Raw genomic sequence first — 17,370 nt, 5'->3', positions numbered from 1 at the left:
AAGACCATAGTTCAATCAGCACTGAGGTTTTGTACAGGCCACAACATATCCTATTAATAAAAGACCATTTTGTTTATTTTGGGGGTACACATAGCTGTTTGAGGTTTAGTGACTTGCTGATTGCTGTGTTTGGGAACACCCTAGCCTCACTTTTAAAAAGTAATAAACCTTTGTCTTAGCCTTCATATACCAACTTGAGAGCTGCACTGTTCTTTTTAAAACCTCGATGCTACTTCAAGTGCTTCTTGGATTGTGTGGGAGGGATACAGACCTGTATCAGAATTCCCCAAAAGATTCTGGCCCCTGTTCAGTCTGACCATGGAGAGATTCTCATTGCTGAGTGTCCCTTGAAACTGATTGCAGTAAGGATGTAGTAAGGCATTTACCACAGGGACAACAATCCAGAACAACATATAGGAAGAGATAAATTAGGAAATGCTTTTATGGATTTTCTTTTTTAACTTGCTAAAATAAGGTGGGACACAGAGGGGGGCGATTTCATAAACTCTTTATGAAAATCACTTTTATCAAGTGAATACAAGGTAGACTTTTTTTTTCTTTTCTTTCTAAAAGCTCTGAAAAGTGCATGAGTGCCGATAGATCACAGTATATGATATAAAAAAAATGCTCAGAAAAAGTTATGAATGGGCAAGGTCCAAATAAAATGTAAACTAAACAAAATGGTCTTGTATTAATAGGATATTACATAGCCTGTACAAAAATATCTGCTTTATTTTTAGTTGTTAGTCATACACACTGACATCATTTGTGTGTCTGCCACTCATGAGAGAAGGACCATGGTTGTTGTAAAAATAAACCTGATATCTCTATTTGTACAGGTTTTATTATGAAAACATAAATGAGAAAGAGCTAGCTTCATTCCCCATTGAAACATTTTTAACATATTTTGTTTCTTTTTAATTTTATACCTAAAAGTCCACAGCAATAAACCTGGCTTAATCCAAACACACATACATACATATATATAAAGTACCTGCAAAATTTATTTTAATCATCTTTTGTAGTGCTAGATATAATTCTTAAACTGTAAGTCAAATGGCATTTTTGAAACAAAACCCAGAGATATGAAGAGAAGGTAATGTTTGTAAGGGCTTTGTGAGTGAAGAATGAATAGTTTTCTGTATCATGAAGACAAAGTGATAAGGAAGAATCTGTGCATCCCTGCGAAGGTGACCTGTGGTTTAAATCTGTACTTGTATACCTTTTCGTGAAGTTAACAGATGCTACTTCTGTTCATACTCAACAAGGAGCAGACAATCTTCAGTCTCTTAGAAACAAAACAAAACAAAAGTGCTTAAAAAAAACACAAACTGTTTTATTAGAGCACATCTGAAATGGACACAAATGATCCATTAATGACCTGGAAAGAAGAAATAAAATTCCCAAAAAAATAATCAGATACTTTGAGAGTTTCAGACTCCTCACCCTGCTCACAGTTTTGTTCTTTATGTTTTTCTATTATTATATGCTTTTATTACAGTTTTTTCATTTTCCACATGATGTCTAGTTATTCCTTCTAATTTTTCATGTTCCCAAACTGTGGTCTACTGTGCCCTACAACTGTAGGACACTGGTCTTCTATTTTTACGTTCATCTCTTATTTTTGTTGCCCAATATCACCATCTCTTCTGTTTCACCTAGAAGGCAAATGCAGGGGCCAATTCTGGAAAATGTTTGGTTTCTTTAATCGTTACTGTGATTAAAGAAATTTTCTAGTGTTCACTATCTAGTGAAAAATGGGGAGCTATTTCAGTGTCTCAAATATGCTCCAATGTAGACTTTTTTGGGAATCTTGTCAGATGCCACCTGTGCAGGCACAGTTTACCACATCCAAGGTCTGCTCCTGGCTACATTCTCTTGTGTAAGAGAAACAGAAGTAATTCAGTAGCGGTGATTCAAGCATCTGTTGTATCAGAAAGTCAGCAGTTCTCCACATTGGAAATACTGACCCTTGCTACACTGCTTTTATTTCAGCATGCTCTCAGCCAGTAGGGCAATCCAAATATATCACTAAGATTTTCATTTCTTGTGAAATCTACTTGTAAGTCATTTTGAAAAAGAAAGATTATTAAACCCCTGCTGTGCTTGAAAATATTGCCAACAGACAGTGTTTGTGGGCAGAAGAAAAGTTGATCTCCAGAGCTTTTGCACTTGTTAGATTAGTAAATAAAGTACTGGAAAGGGAAAAGCTACAGAAATGCTGTTTTGTTTCTTCAAGAGCATTTTGTACCTTGTGTGAATAAGCATGGCAGCAGAATTTAACCTAAGAGGTTTGCGTAAGTATTGTTTTGCTATAAAATATGAAGGATGAAATTAATGTGAACTGAAATATTAACCTTACTCAGACTCATTGGTCTATTTACCTTCCTTACTGCCTCCTGACTTGATCAGTTTGACTGAAACTTCTAACAAATCGTTATGACTCATTTCAGATAATAACCTAATTCATTTCTTCCAGTTGCTTGTACCTGAAGAACGGGAGAGAGAGTTGTGCTTGTGACCAGCACATCAGAGTGCTGGGACAAACACAAAGCCTTGCTGCTGCTCCAGCAGGAGTGCTTGCTTTGCTATGGAGGCTGCAGGAAGGTAGTTAGGCTATAAGACCATCTACAAATCCCCATCATCTTAGGTCATGCCTACTTAAATACAACCTACCTTCAGTAATCAGAAACTGGCCCAAAATATTCAATAGACATGGAGTACCAGCATGAGGAGCTATGAACTGGATATGTGCACACTAGTATCATCTGACACAGCACTACGGACTCCAGATCTGAGTTGGTTTGGGATCTCTTCTCAGATTAATTCTCTCTACTGTGTTCCCCCAGCCTGTAGTTTGGGCATTACTATGGAGAAGAGCAAACCTGACTCTGCCAGCACCTTCCTCAGCAGAGATGGTGACGAAAGTTACAAACTCATAGATTTTTCCAATGCCTGATTTGAATTTCTCTTCAATATTCAAAGCAGCGTGAAAGAATTGTTTCTCACATTTTTTTTTCATCCCTTCCCTTTCTCCAAAATATTGAAGAAACACCTGAACAACAGGAAAAAGATTAACTTCATAGAAAGTTTTTTACAATTGTATAAGAGGAAGAAAAAGATACAGGGCTAAATCTTGACATGAACAGCACAGCTCATTCAGTTCCATTTCAGTTGAGCTCTCTTTCCTCAGATTTAGAGGATTAAGGGCAGATTATTGTATTTGTAGACTTTGATGTAGTGAATGGTTGTTCTGTTAACAATCCGTCATTGTTAACTACTCCTCAACCCAGGGCCTGTTCCTGAGCATCACTTCTTTTCTTTCTTAAGAAAATAGAGGTGATAAAGGAAAAAAAAAAAAAAAGCTGCTTTGAGTCAGGATCCAGCCTGACATCAATTGTAGCCATGGTGACTGTGGCTGTGACCGATACCCAAAACCTTAAGTTAAGGCTCCTCTATCTCACTGTCCACTTGTGGTGTGTGTGGCCACAGAGACTGATAGACAAGATGCGCAGTAAGATCAACCAGGAGACGTACAGTAAGATCAGGGTCTTGTAGTTCGATGGTTACTAGAAATCAGACAATTTAATACTGAATTACAGGTAGGTAAGGTAGTTTTTCAGATAAACCAGCAGGGTCGTTTGGATTATAGAAATTTGACTAGATTAATCAAAGTCACAGCTCATCACACATTGGTTTTGGAGGCAAAACTGGAAGTTAAATGTAAGTTTTGAAAGTGAGGAATATTTCCTGTCCATGTTATTTCCCTAATTTCAGTTTTCTGTGAGGTTCTACAGCCAGAGATAGGGAAGAACTGCTGAATTTGCTTCTCCGCTAAAAGAAATGTCTGTGGAACCACAGTTGAATTTGACTGTTCAGGTCAATCATGCAAAATCATTAACTGCGGATACACAAGGCTTTCCTTCCAGATTGTACGTGGACTGCACAGGAACATTTTCTACATGGCAGCTGGGGCACAGTCACTTGTTTGCATGCTGGAGGCCTTAACATGGTTGTCATCAGGACTATAGACAAGTACTTCCTTTCCAGTCGTGTTGCACTGATCTCAAGTTATGTCAGTCTCTCTTGATTATGTATTTTAAAGCCAAAAATGATCTGCCCATAAGGCAGAACAGACAGATCCTGTTCATCATTAATCACAGGGAGGGGATGAGGGATACATGTCAGGAACAAATAGGGAAAGGTAAAGAAATGGAGAAAAATTTGAACTAAAACCACATTTTCAGAAAAAAGCTTTATCCTTAAGAGAAAGCAAGATTACGTTGTAACTTGTGCTGACCTTCATTTATTTGGCTTGTAAAATGTGAGTCAAGGTACACTTCAGATGCAGAGAACTGCCACTCTGCAAGATACTTGTGTATTAGTTTACTTTTCTATTTACTTGGTCATATCCAAACATTGGTTAAACATTGACCTTTTTGATATTGAAGCATATTTGAAGGAAAGAAGTTGCCATTGTAACACAAGATTAAGAAAATACATTTTCAGTTGTGACCTTTTTAAGGAATGTTTTAAGCAAAACTTTTATTTAGTGAAATATGTATTCTTGGATCTTGTCATTGTATTCTTGTCATTTGGAAGCTGTCCTTACTAAGGGCAGATAATTCTGAAAATTTACATCAAAAAGTTATTTCTATAAGAGAAAAGACTAAATTAGAGTATTATATATTTCTGAAAGAAGTTGGGTCTCTGCCAGTGGAAAAAAAAATACATAGTTTAATTAAAACAAAACAAAAATAATAACAACAAACAAATCCAGAAGATAGATTGTTATATCAAGAAACACAACCATAGCTCAGGTTTGCACTGAGCCTTCCTATCTACAATTCAAATGACAGACCTTTATATTTCATTAGGTAAATGACACTTTTTAGCAATAACTGAACAATGGAATCAAGGTACATAACATGTTCATACTGCACTTTGAATGGAAGGGACACTATTACCATCCCTTTCAGATTAAGAAAGAAATTCTGAATTTTTCTGCTTTCTACTGTGAGTTACAGAAGGCTTTCAGTTTACATAATTCCACCTCTCACTAAAAGTATTGAGATATTCAGCTGCTCATGATTTGCAAATATACTTCCTTTTAGCTCTGATGGCTCTTACATCAGCATAGGCTAGTTCAGATTTTTCAGTATGTTTTGAACTTTACATTGTTGCCATTGTGTTCATTTATTTTTTTCTCTTAGTTGTAGATTTTTTTTTCAAGAAGATGATCTATCATTCCCAATCCATATCATCATTTCTTTTCCCAGGAAAAAAGAGTGCAGTTTATACAAGCACCAAAAATTGATTGTAGATATTGTGAACCAGTTCCAGATATACCCTGTAACAGCTATAGAAAATGGCTTGTATTTCGTTGTAATTTCCATTAAAATTTTAGCAAATAAGGATATCTAAAATAATTAATTCATTGAAATTTCAATATTACAAGATATTTGAAAATTGTTTGCACCAAAAATTGATGGAAAAATATTCTTACACCCAATTTCATGATTATTGCATAATAAAAAGAGCTATAATGTGGAAGAAAACAGCTTTTTTGTTGGTGCTGTTTGGATTAACATGAATTTTGGATAATATATCATGTAGTTAAGCTGTTTGAGATAAGGATGTTATATTAAAATTAGTTATAATATATACGCCATCCGTAAACTTAGAGAAGAGATAAAACACCTTATACTAGACTGGCATTATATATAATTTCCTTGTTATTTTTTGGACTTTGGCAAAGCAGAATCTGACTGGTATAATACTTTTTTTGGGTATAATACTTCAATGACATTAAAGTATAAGATCCTGATAGACATCTGCTTATGCATATTTTCAAGTTATTAAACTTTTTGGTATTTATCGGATTTTGATTTGAACTTTAGTTCAATTAATTAAACATAATTCTTCTTTTTAAACTATAGTTTTGTTATGAAAAGACATAACAGAATTCACAATGTTATTAGAGCATTAATTTTACTCTTGTAACATCAGATTATTTTTTGTAATTCATATGGCGTGTAAAGAGACTGTGGCCTTCTCTTGCCATAGCAACCACATCTTTTGTTTTTACTGAAAGAAAAGTAAAAAAAAATAAACTTGAAATGGTAAAGCCTAATTATTAATTTTGCGAAAGTTACCCTTTTATTTACCATTGTTATGTCCTTCAGAGAGGAAATGTTGATTAGAAAGTCTCTTGCTGATACCAAATTATCTATTACAGCATATCTCTTATGAACTATTTTGAGAGAGAAAGTAAAGAAATTAAGGCCACATTCTGAAAAAGCTTTCATGGGTGCAAAAGATATATAGATATTTTTTATTTATACTTTAAGTTTCCCATTACCTACACTGGAATGCATGAAGTATTGCCAGTTTTTATGTAGATTATTATGGTTTTTGCTCCTCCTGAAGAATTTCTTATTAATGCTGAAGAATTTTCTTATTAAGGAAACCTGAGATTTATTTTAAAAGATTATTTCAAATGTCAATTATTATTATTATTATTTTTTTTTGGTAGGACAGAACCTACATCTTTATTTCAAATTTTGTATTTTGAGTATTAGGTTAAGTATGTGTTTTTCCTTTATCTCACCAAAAATTCATCTTGTATTCTGTACATCAACCATATTGCTAGTTTTTCCCCATATTTACCCCTTGTGTCATCTGTGTGCCTTGTGCAGTTCCATCAGGTTTTGGCCTCCTTGCTTGGAACCCATAAAGCTGTTCTTCCTTAATAAGAAGTGCAAAGGCCCAGTTATTTTCTTTGTAGATGTAATCTCTCATCTTGAACCAGAATGTTGAAGGCTGGCTGCATTCTGGCAATACCTCATTTTCTCTTCGTCCTCTTTTCCATAGATGTTATGTCTTCAGACATGTCTAAGGGTATTACTGCTTTGCTCTTGCTGTTAGCAATTGCTAATATTTAATAGTTCATGCAATAATGATCTAAAGCAGGAGTGTTTTTGCTTTGCACGTCCACTTTTTGCCTTACACTCACATATAGACTTAGAAAGCACATTCCTTCTCCCATCTTGACTTCAGTGTTTTATCAGCTGCTATCATAAACTTATGAAATTACTTTATGGGTGTGATGTACCCAACTTCTTTCTTACAGTACAAATGCTTTTTGGAGATTGAAACATTAATGTAATTTGGAAAATCAAAATAGCAGATTGACAGATTAATAACATACTGAATTAGGGAAGTCTTTCTTAATTGCTAAGTAGTTTTTGTTCTTCCTATCTTGCTGGTTTGTGGAGTGAAATCAGGACTGAGATTTAGAAATGAAAACTCTCCTCACCACGTGTCTTTTGCTGTCTCACATTTTGCAGTTTCTTTTGGCTGGTTGGAATCCTTTATTATTTGAAGTTAATCATGTATTATTTGAAGTTAAGTCAGTGTACAATAGGATGCTACAATACTTACAATATCTATATGTATATTATTATGTCTTCCTACTTTATAATCTCATATATAAGAAATACACTCTATTCTTATGTGAACAAAGGGTACATTGTTAAAAATGCATTGAAAGCTGATGAGTAGTTGGTATTGGGTATATGAACAGGCTTCTGTTTTATGTAACATTGAGTTATCAGATTTACTTTGGGTAGTACTATACACAACCTTTAACAATTTTCAAGAACAATTGGAATTTATCAACATGTTTTTCATTAATTTTGCCCAAAATTTATATTTATTAATACTTTATGTATTATTTATTTTATTAAAATAATTAAAGCACAAATCCTGTTTCTTCATTTTGACTTGCATTTCAATGTAGAGATGCAATTTTCTGCTTATGTAAACATTAGCAATAGGTCTTAGGTACCTAAAAGAAAAGGAATGCTGAACATATTTTATTTGGTTTCCATGTCACTGTGGAGTTGTTGCTGTCTTCCAAGCTCAGTGCCCTCCCACATTAGCTCTTAACTTCCTAGTTGGCTATAGGTTTCCTCACATACATGAAGTCTGAGAGGTACTTGATAAATTGTAAATTTAAAACCCATCCAGATTTTGCCTTAATGGTGTTTCCTGGGGTTTATTATGTACTTCTCACTGAAAGTGATGTGTAAGTATGCAGTTCATGGAATCTGTGTATCTGAATGTACAGTAGAAAAGAACTTAAAATTGATCTATTTAAAAATATTTTTCTGTCAAATTTCTGCTAATAGACATTCATGCTCTTTAGGCAACAGCACAAATAGCTTAAGATTGCATTAATGACAAACTAAATAAATATTTAATTTCAAATGCAGCTTTGTAGATCCTGATTTTTTAGACCAAGCTTCTTACTGCTACTTTAGTATTATCAGTGTATATATATATATATATGTATATATATATATATATATTTTTTTTTTTTTCTGCCTATCATCAATTTGATTTTTCATCTGACTCTATAGCAGTGCAAATCAAGTTCAAATTCAAAGCCATTGAGTCGCAGCAGTTCCACTGATACAGAATTCAATTGCAGTCAGGCTTGGGGACTACAATTTTAAAGCTTGATAAGGCATGTTTTAACAGTGCAAAGAGTGCTCATGTTGGAGCTCATCAAAATAGCTCTGAGCAAGTTAATATCCCTACCATACTGCAATACCCTGCAGAGATATTATTCCAGGTCCTGGAAACCATATGCATATGTTAGGAAAGAGATGAGCTTGGGCTAATTAGCCTTGATTTTCAGCAGGGCCAGTTAGCTTGGCTGCTTAGCTAGCACACTGCTAATGGAGCTGTGCCGCTTCAACTTCCACAGGCTTATTTTTGGTAGCTCAGGGACCTCTAGACTGAACATTGTGTTTTGCACAGATGTACTCTGTAGACCTGTGTTGTACAACCGAGCTGTTCCCAATCAACCTATTTAGAAGAGCTACCTGTATTTTTATTGGTCTATAATATCATATTTATTCTAACAAAATAATATATAGTGTTATTTAATAGAACATTTACACTCTTTCAATCTAAAATACAATGATTGGTAAGAATTTCAGCTCCAGTTGCTGACGAATAGAAACATACATTTTTATTCTGCAGTCTTTTGTTACAATGTTTGTTATGTCCTAAGACTACTATCAAGGTAACTGGTACTAGAGTAAAAAGCTTTTTCTTCCTTTGGCAAATCATTCTGCTCCCTATTGTCATTATCTTCTACTGAGAAAAGTCACAGAAATGTTTCAAAAGACTGTATATTGTGTATCACACCTATAGGATATTCAAGTATATGTTGTATACTCAAACCATTAAATCATATTACTTGACCTACATTACAAATCTCTGGAGCTACCCACTAAATGAAGTGGTATCTTTCCTTAGGAAGTATGAAACATATGAGAGCTCTCTCTCATATATATGCATATGCATCTCTTTATATGCATATAAACAAAAACCCAATTCCCAATTTCAATGTGGGTCCAGTGTTACAAGACGTTCAGCACTTCAGGTTAATGTGAACAGGCAAGCAGAATTTTGGTATTAATGTGGCCATACATTTATCCCTGATAAAAGCAGGAATGCAAAAAGTGAAAATTGAAAAAAAAAATGTCAGAGCCCCAAAAACTTTTGACACAAATGGTTTCGGGAAGGGGTTGCAAAGACTGATCAGGAAGATTCTCAATTTAAGGTTACTCTGTGCCCCCTTTTGAGGCACTGGAATTTGAATTATTGTACAATGTTTGCTCTTACAAACATGATAGTCAATTATTATTGAATGTGTTATGTAAATAATCTTGGTATTTATGTTAGAAGAGAAAAAAGTCTAATGCTTCCTTTGTGTCTCTGTGATTAGTTTTAAGCATTGGTGAAGGTGGATTCTGGGAAGGCAGCACCCGGGGACATGTTGGATGGTTTCCTGCAGAATGTGTTGAAGAAGTTCAGTGTAAACCAAATGAAAGCAAACCAGGTAATCAGATCAAGTTCTTGTTGAATTCTAACAATGACAAATGTGATGTATCTGGACAAGCAGAGAAGCAGCCTAGATGGTAATGTGTTATACAGCAGTGCTTTTATGCAATATTAGAAATTGGAGAATTAAATAAAGCTGAGCTGCTGAATTAAAAAACAAAGATGGGTATATTGATTAGATTTTACTGGATGCTGTCCAAGCAAACAGTCTTTCTAATGAAGGACTATGCTGTGAAGTGCTGCAAAAGCTCTAACATAGCAATGTATTCAGACATTTTGTAAAACATAATGCTGTGTTTTATTTTCTTACAGTATTGGAGAATGACTAATTAGATAAATAATAGAAGGAAAATTGGTCAGTCGTCTCCCAAAGGTAGACATAGAATGTATTAATCTCTTTTTCATGGGAGTACCCTCTGTTGACCTTTTTGCTAAATTTTAGAAGCAGCATCCATTAGGGCACGTCCCACTACAACCTTACTGATTAAAAATGAAATAGAATTCTCTGTTATCATCATATGCTTCAACTGCCATAAGTAAAGGAAGACTGACTTTAGGCAAACAGTCTTTACTGTTGGTATATAGTAAAAGAAAGAAAATATGTAAACTGAAGCATGTTATTTTAAGAATTACCTAACATCTCGTAATTTCTCTCCTTTTAAGAATTAAGATATGAGGGCATACTCTCCAATTAAAAGCTCATTATAAATGAGCTCCAAGAATATAATTCATGTTCTCCATGAGTGTGTGCAGTTTTAACTTAACTATTGATGTGTTTTGGATCTCTGATGTATTAAGAACTTCCTGGCAATACACAGAAAATACACTAAAATTTATACATAGTATTGTTGATTCATGAACATTATTATTTTATATATGCCATTATAAACTACACAGGCATACTTTTTTTAACTTCTTGCATGTGCACTAAATAGGGGTATACATGTATGTGTAAACAAGATATAATGAAATAGAATTCACTGGATGATGTAATTCCAGGGTAGTAAGGATTTGAAAATGTTTGTAAGATTTGATAATAATTTTAATTTCCTTGCTTACAATGGAAGCTGAGGTAAGATGAACATTAAAAAGTAGATTCTACAATAAGAAAGCTTTAAAAGAATGAGGGAATGAGGCATCGGGAACACCACTGCTCTAGATAACTATGCACTGTATAGAAAGGTTATACTTCCATTTCTCTTCTGAGAAATTAAAAAAAAAAAAAAAAAAAAGGAAGAGGCAAAACCAAGCTTAATGTTTGAGAGAACAGATTTAGCCTCTAAAATAGTGAGAATAGTTGTGGTAGTTGTGTAGCTCCTGAAAGGGCTGAAGAAAAACAAACAAACAACAAACAATTTAAAATCATAGAAGAATATTAAACAAAAGGAAGATTGAGGTTGGAAATGGAAAATCTAGGAGCAATGAAGTACTAGAAAGGAATAACAAGTTGAATTTCCAGTGTAATTTCAGTTTTTTGGAAACACTATGGAAAATGAATAAATTCAGTCTGTGTGGGACATGAGTTGTGGAAGAGCCACACAACTGTTCTGAAGATCCTTCAATAACATCTTGTGGCCACTTAACTGAAAGACTTCAGAAAGACATCTATATAAGTTATCATAAACATGTTTCTTGATTCATAGCAGCTCTGAATTAAATTTGAGTTATGCATCTGTGTCCAAATATGAAAAAAATATCTGGGAAGGGGCATTAAGTGAAGTTCTGAAATATGAAAGAAGTTTTGCATCACCTTTAGTCATATACAGTGGTTTTGAAAAAAAGAAGGTAATCAAACCTGTTTGTCACAAATCCTTTAAGCTCTTCTCAAGAAACAGTATAGGAAGTAAATTCAATATATCATGATTGTTTTAATATGTGACAAGGTTGTTTGCAAGCAAATATTGCTTTGATCAGACAAAGTAAAATGCAAATTAAGAAGAAAAATGTTGTGAGAATAGCAAAAGGATTACCAAATCTGGAAGTGCTGAAAGAATATCAACAGAAACATCTTACAAATTTTCTGACATGAAATTACGAAAACTTATGCCATGTGTCTGGCAAAACTCAAATTTATACTTACTGCATACTATTGTCTTTCTGATTGTTCTTGTATTTGTTTCTTGTTTAATGTTAACACTAGTTAAAGTCCTTAAATACAATATTCTTCTTCTCCAAAAAAGAAGAAAATATAATTAAACAAACTTGAATGGGCACATTTTCTATACCTTTGAGTGCATTCCTGTATTTTGCTGGGCTGTCTGGAAAAAATTTAGTGTTCTGGCCTCCAATTAGGGCATAAATGAGGTACATACTTCTGTGTGTGATGTGATAGAGGCTGTGGCTATAAGTGTGAAATATGTGAAATGCACACTATGCACCATATCATTATTGAAGTATGGTATAGACTGAAAGCAGCTGATCACTGAATTGCTCAGTGTAGTCAGTTTCATTCCTTTTGCATAGGAAACAATGGAAATGAAAGAAGAGAGCTTTACAAGCAAAAATCAGTCTGTACTCCCTCCGAGTACAAATGCAAAAGTAATTTAGAAAAAATGTGTTAAGCATGGTGAAATGATTAGAAATTAAATTAGGTCTGCTGGGACTGCTGAAAGAACATCAGCTGAGAAACATCATAAACATGTGGAAGTTGCAAGAATTTGCATCTTGGACTTTGCAAAGCAGCAGAACTCCTTATGATAATGATTTAGTAAGTAGATCGTCTTAATGTGTAGGAAATGAATTTCAAACTCAGCTCTTTTCAGACCAGGACCAAAGCAAGAGTTCTTTTCTACAAATGAGATTTAGGAACATTTCTTCAAACAGCTTCCCTTTGCTATTAAGTTTGAATAATTATGTTTAATAGTAGCTTGTCATTTGCACACCATGAATGAAAGAAAGAGAAATAGTTCTTGGAAAAAACAAACCACAATTAAACACTACATGCCCAGTAAAACTGGCGGGCAGGTGTTTCATGTCATGCTGATGTATAATCTCACTTGTAAGACAAGTTCAATTTTCAGGGAACTTCATTGCCATCCAGACTCTTCTGTGGAAGTAGGCAGCACGTAACAGCACCTGGTTCTTGTGATCTCTTCAAAGATATCATGCTAGCTTGGCAAGTTCTGTTTTCCAAAAAAAAGTCATATTGACTGGCATTAATTCTATACCCCTTCTTTAATCCTTCATTAATTGAGCCTTGTAGGAATTATTCCATTATTTTGCTACGATTGATGCTAGGCTTATAGGCTTTTAATTATCCAGCCTGTCTCATTACCCTTTAATAGCACTGGCAAAGAACATGTTTTCTTTCAGTCTTATGAAGTTTCCTTGGTATTTCAAGACCTAATGAAAAACGAATAATGACAAGGAAAATAATTATCAGTGGTCTGCTAAATTCCTTTGCTTGCTTTTTCAAAATTCTTAGGCACAAAATCTTTGTACCATCTCATTTTAAACAGTGTAGCTTTAGTAAGCAGTTTTTAACATTCACCAGTAGCTTTGTTAGAGTCAAAAGTATTCCTTCAGGTGAGATTGAAGTATTCCTTCAGATGAGATTGATACAGCATCTTATTTTTTTCTCCCAGAACAAAAACACAATACAAATGTTACACACTTTTTCTTTCTGCATTGACAGTTTTCCTATGTTATTTAGTTATGAACACATTCCATTCTTGATTTATTTTTTTTATATTCCTAAATATTTAAAAATATATGGTTTCATGTGTGCCAAAGTGTTCTGGGTGGATTAGAATGATGCTCTGTGCAGGAGAAGCTTCATACATATGAAATCCAAGTTAACTGAAATTTATGGAAATGTGAGGCACTACTGTGGGTTAACGGACATCTTAACAGGACTTACTAGCTAAGGGGTACAGCTCACAGAATCACAAGTCATCTTGAACCTCTGGCAGCAATAGTTTGTATCCACCAAGAATGCACTATGACATAGCTTTAATTTTTCTATCCATAGAAGAGCAAGGCTTCCTTTTACTCATTTACTCTATCCTTAAAATTTGTTTTCATTCTTAAAAATATTAAGAATTGCTGCCTAATACCTTCCAATGGAAAATGATTTACAGAAGAATAAGTTGTCCATAAAATCAGTTGTCCACCATCAATGGAAGACACACTTTTTTTCCTCCTACTTAAGTATAAGTATTCTCATTTGTTTTTCTTCCATCATAAGGTATTACTCTGACTTAAGAGATTTGCTACAAATATGTTTTTTATTGGACTTGTGATTTTATATTCCATGTCCTTCAGCACTCAGATATAGATAACCTGATTGCTTGTAGCTGAAGTATTCATTTAGTTTTCAAGCTAGAAGTTATCTTTAATTACATTCTGTCTTTACTGTATATTATTCCTTCCTGCTATGTTCTCTCTCTACTGTTGTGCCTGTAGAACTCTTAGATTTTACAGATGATACTGAAATGCAGGCAGACTCAGCGTGTCTTTTAGTAATTCTCACTTTAGTAATTCTCTTTCATCTCTTGGCCTTCTCGGTGTACCTTTCCTTGAGTTCCTTGCTCATCTTTCATATCCTCTTTGGGTTGATTTTTTACTAAGTAGCAAACTCCATGCTTTTTTCTGTCCTGTGGCCTTAGGGTACACATTATACATAGTTGTAGCATGTCTAATTCAATGAGTGAGGAGAAGATGTGACATTACAAATCTCTGTGCTTCATATACCAGTTGATTTCCTAGCAAGTTGACTTTATTTCTCAAATTTTGTCCTTTTCAAATACACGTCTTTTATTTACCGTTCAATTCAGTTTAATAGCCAAGTTTGTCTAAATCCTGTTTTACTTTTCCTTCCAGTTCTGTACAATCCTTTGTTTCTGACTTACACTTACTGCTCAGCTTCTCATTTTCTATCCATCTTTTTTTCTTTCCTTCCTTTGTTTTTTTTAAACTTATTTCTGAAGCTGCTCTACTCAATGAGATGGAGCGTTTTGCTTTGTTTACAATAGCTTTATAGATACTATTAGGTTTTTGTAGCCATCTTCTTAGCTGGTGATTTTTAGACACCTGATGAAATGTTCTGGAATGACTACCAGTTTTTATATTCACAATATTTCTGTCTATTTTACTTTAGATGGTCTTTACTTTTCTAAGGTTGTACTTCACAATGCTCTCTTTGCATGTTCCTACATAAAATCTAGACTGGGATTTTTCACCTGGCAAAGTAGTGCTTTTTCTTCTACTACAGATAGAAGTCAGAGACTTTATCTACATTAGCAAGTAGTCCAAGAGGTGGAAAACAAATCCAAAGAATGAACCCAGCATCTGTAACACTGGAGTCCTGGGTGTTTATTTCAGACTACTTCTAATCCAGGCATGTTGATTGAACAACCACCAGTGGCATCTTTCATTTAATTTCCTCCTAAAAGGATCCAGTTTGCAAACTCTAAGGCTTCTCAGTCTTGCGGGCTACAGCAGAGTAGGCAGTATTAAAAAGCACGTTCCTGGCCCAGACTAAAATGCTAATGTAGACGTTCCCATGCTGACCTCTAGTGTCATTGATGCTCAGAGCAGATGCTACCTAGCATCTAAGGTGGGATTTCTGCCTCCAAATGTCTGTACCTAAACGTTCAGCATAGCTTGCTTCTGCGTTTTCAGCAACTTGAAAATACAGTTTTCCAGTAGGTAAGATTTTTTGGTAATAAAATAGTTCCTTTACCTGTTTCTTTTTACCTATGTAGCCATGCAATGATGTGGATGTGAGTATCCACAAAAACAGTGTTCTGTTTTATGGTGAAGATCAGGAATATACTACCCACTGCATTTTTGTATAAACTGCATTCCATTTCAACAAAAAGTGGGAAAAAATAATCTATCCTGGAACAAAAAAGTCAGTGTGAAGAACTAGATCTGAGTTGGTTTCAAGCCAATCCTCAAAACCCAGGTGATTTAGGAGCTTGTTTCAATACTAGTCAACCAATTCTGACAACTCTCTGTAGCTGAGGATGCAGATCAACTCTAGTTTTTGTCTCAAGTAGTGGAAATTTAAAGAATGAATCTCAGCAAGTTTCTGCACTTTAGCTTTGCTGAGCAAAGCATTTGTGTTTCTCAGTAATGATAAACAGCAGTTTGGGAAAAGACTTCTAAATGAATCATCACTCTATAATAATACTAATTCAGAAGCTGAGGTAACTTGAGAGTTGTTTTTGTCTACACACTAGCTATAGGGTGGAGTAATGTGCTTCCCACACAACCTGGTGACGTGTGTTCTGTCTGATCAAGGCCAACTTAAAAGACACTGCAGACTTCCAGTCCCTGCTCTTCTGACCAAGACGTAACAGAAGTTTCTTACTACAACAGTAGTATTTGTAGGAAGGATATCTGTCCTTTGGAAGACTGAGTCTACCAACTGATTTCACTGGTCAGATAATCCCTCTCAAATTACAGTCATTTTCTTTTGCTAACAGTATGAGTTTGGTTTCAAGAAAGAGTAAAATAAAGATTCCATGATTTCTCCAGTTTTTGAGAACACCATGAAGCAAAAACATGGAATAATTATTTAAAATAAATTAAATATAAGCCTAGATCTAGAGCTAAGCCTGTCTGCATCTTTATCTCTGAATAAGTAATTTTTAATTCATAATATTTTACTGTTTCATCTCCTTAGCTGACATGCATTTCATCCCTTTCACTCTGATTTTCATTCTTGCTAAGAGCCACTTAGGAATAACTCTAATCAGTTGAAAAGGAGCAACACAATTCTCTAAAGCATTGAAATAGGCTAAAATTAAATTGCACAGCAATATAAAATTAAACTTATATGTTAGGACACTCAACATTTCAAATGCATCTGGGATTGCTGATGTGTGAATTCAGACATGCAAGTGCACGTTTTTTTTTTCTTTTCTGATTCTTGCATTTTTTTCTTCTATGTCCATCTAACAATAAAGGATAAAAAGTGCAAATTCTGAAGAGTGTCTCAAAAAGAAAGCAGTTACCATTATAGTACCTTCTTTTTACTTCCACAGTTTCCTTCACATTTTCTGCACAAAATTTCAGTCCATCTAACGTGAAGAAGTAACTTTCAAAGCTTGTGAACATATAAAAAAGCCAAAACTTTCTAATGTTACAAATTACTTAAGAAGTATGAAAAGGATAAAAGTATATAATGAATGATTTATCAAGTGATCCAAACTTCTTAGGAATTAAGCCCTGTTATTAAATACAGGATACTTGAGCCTGTGGCAGAATTTGAGAAGCACTGTTATGCAGTGTACTAACAATCTAGAAATAACACGTAACTTTTGGATTCCTCATTGTTTTTATAAAAACTACACAGACTAACACTTTTTTTTTTTTTTAAACCATCAAAATCCAGAGTCAATTTTTTTTAAAATGTTTTAAACCAATGGTTTTTTGGTTTGTGTTTTAACCAATCATTTGGCATATCTCAATTGTTATTAGGCAAAATCCATAGCTTTTTCCCTC

The 17,370-nt window shown here is 34.3% G+C and overlaps 1 protein-coding gene across 8 annotated transcripts in view; it reads left to right on the top strand.

The window, feature by feature from the left end:
• Positions 1-17,370, top strand: part of SHANK2 (SH3 and multiple ankyrin repeat domains 2) — a 352,365-nt gene that overhangs the window by 136,859 nt on the left and 198,136 nt on the right. For all 8 annotated transcript variants that reach the window (XM_068684610.1, XM_068684601.1, XM_068684603.1 and 5 more), the window contains one exon: positions 9,803-9,916. In XM_068684610.1, the coding sequence (XP_068540711.1) occupies positions 9,803-9,916 (114 nt within the window). The remainder of the gene's footprint in view (positions 1-9,802; positions 9,917-17,370) is intronic.

This window comes from Anas acuta, chromosome 5 (genome assembly GCF_963932015.1).
Source record: "Anas acuta chromosome 5, bAnaAcu1.1, whole genome shotgun sequence".
In the NCBI taxonomy this organism is placed as follows: Eukaryota; Metazoa; Chordata; class Aves; order Anseriformes; family Anatidae; genus Anas; species Anas acuta.
Note: the sequence above shows the minus strand (reverse complement) of the source record. Positions and strands in the feature narration are given on the sequence as shown.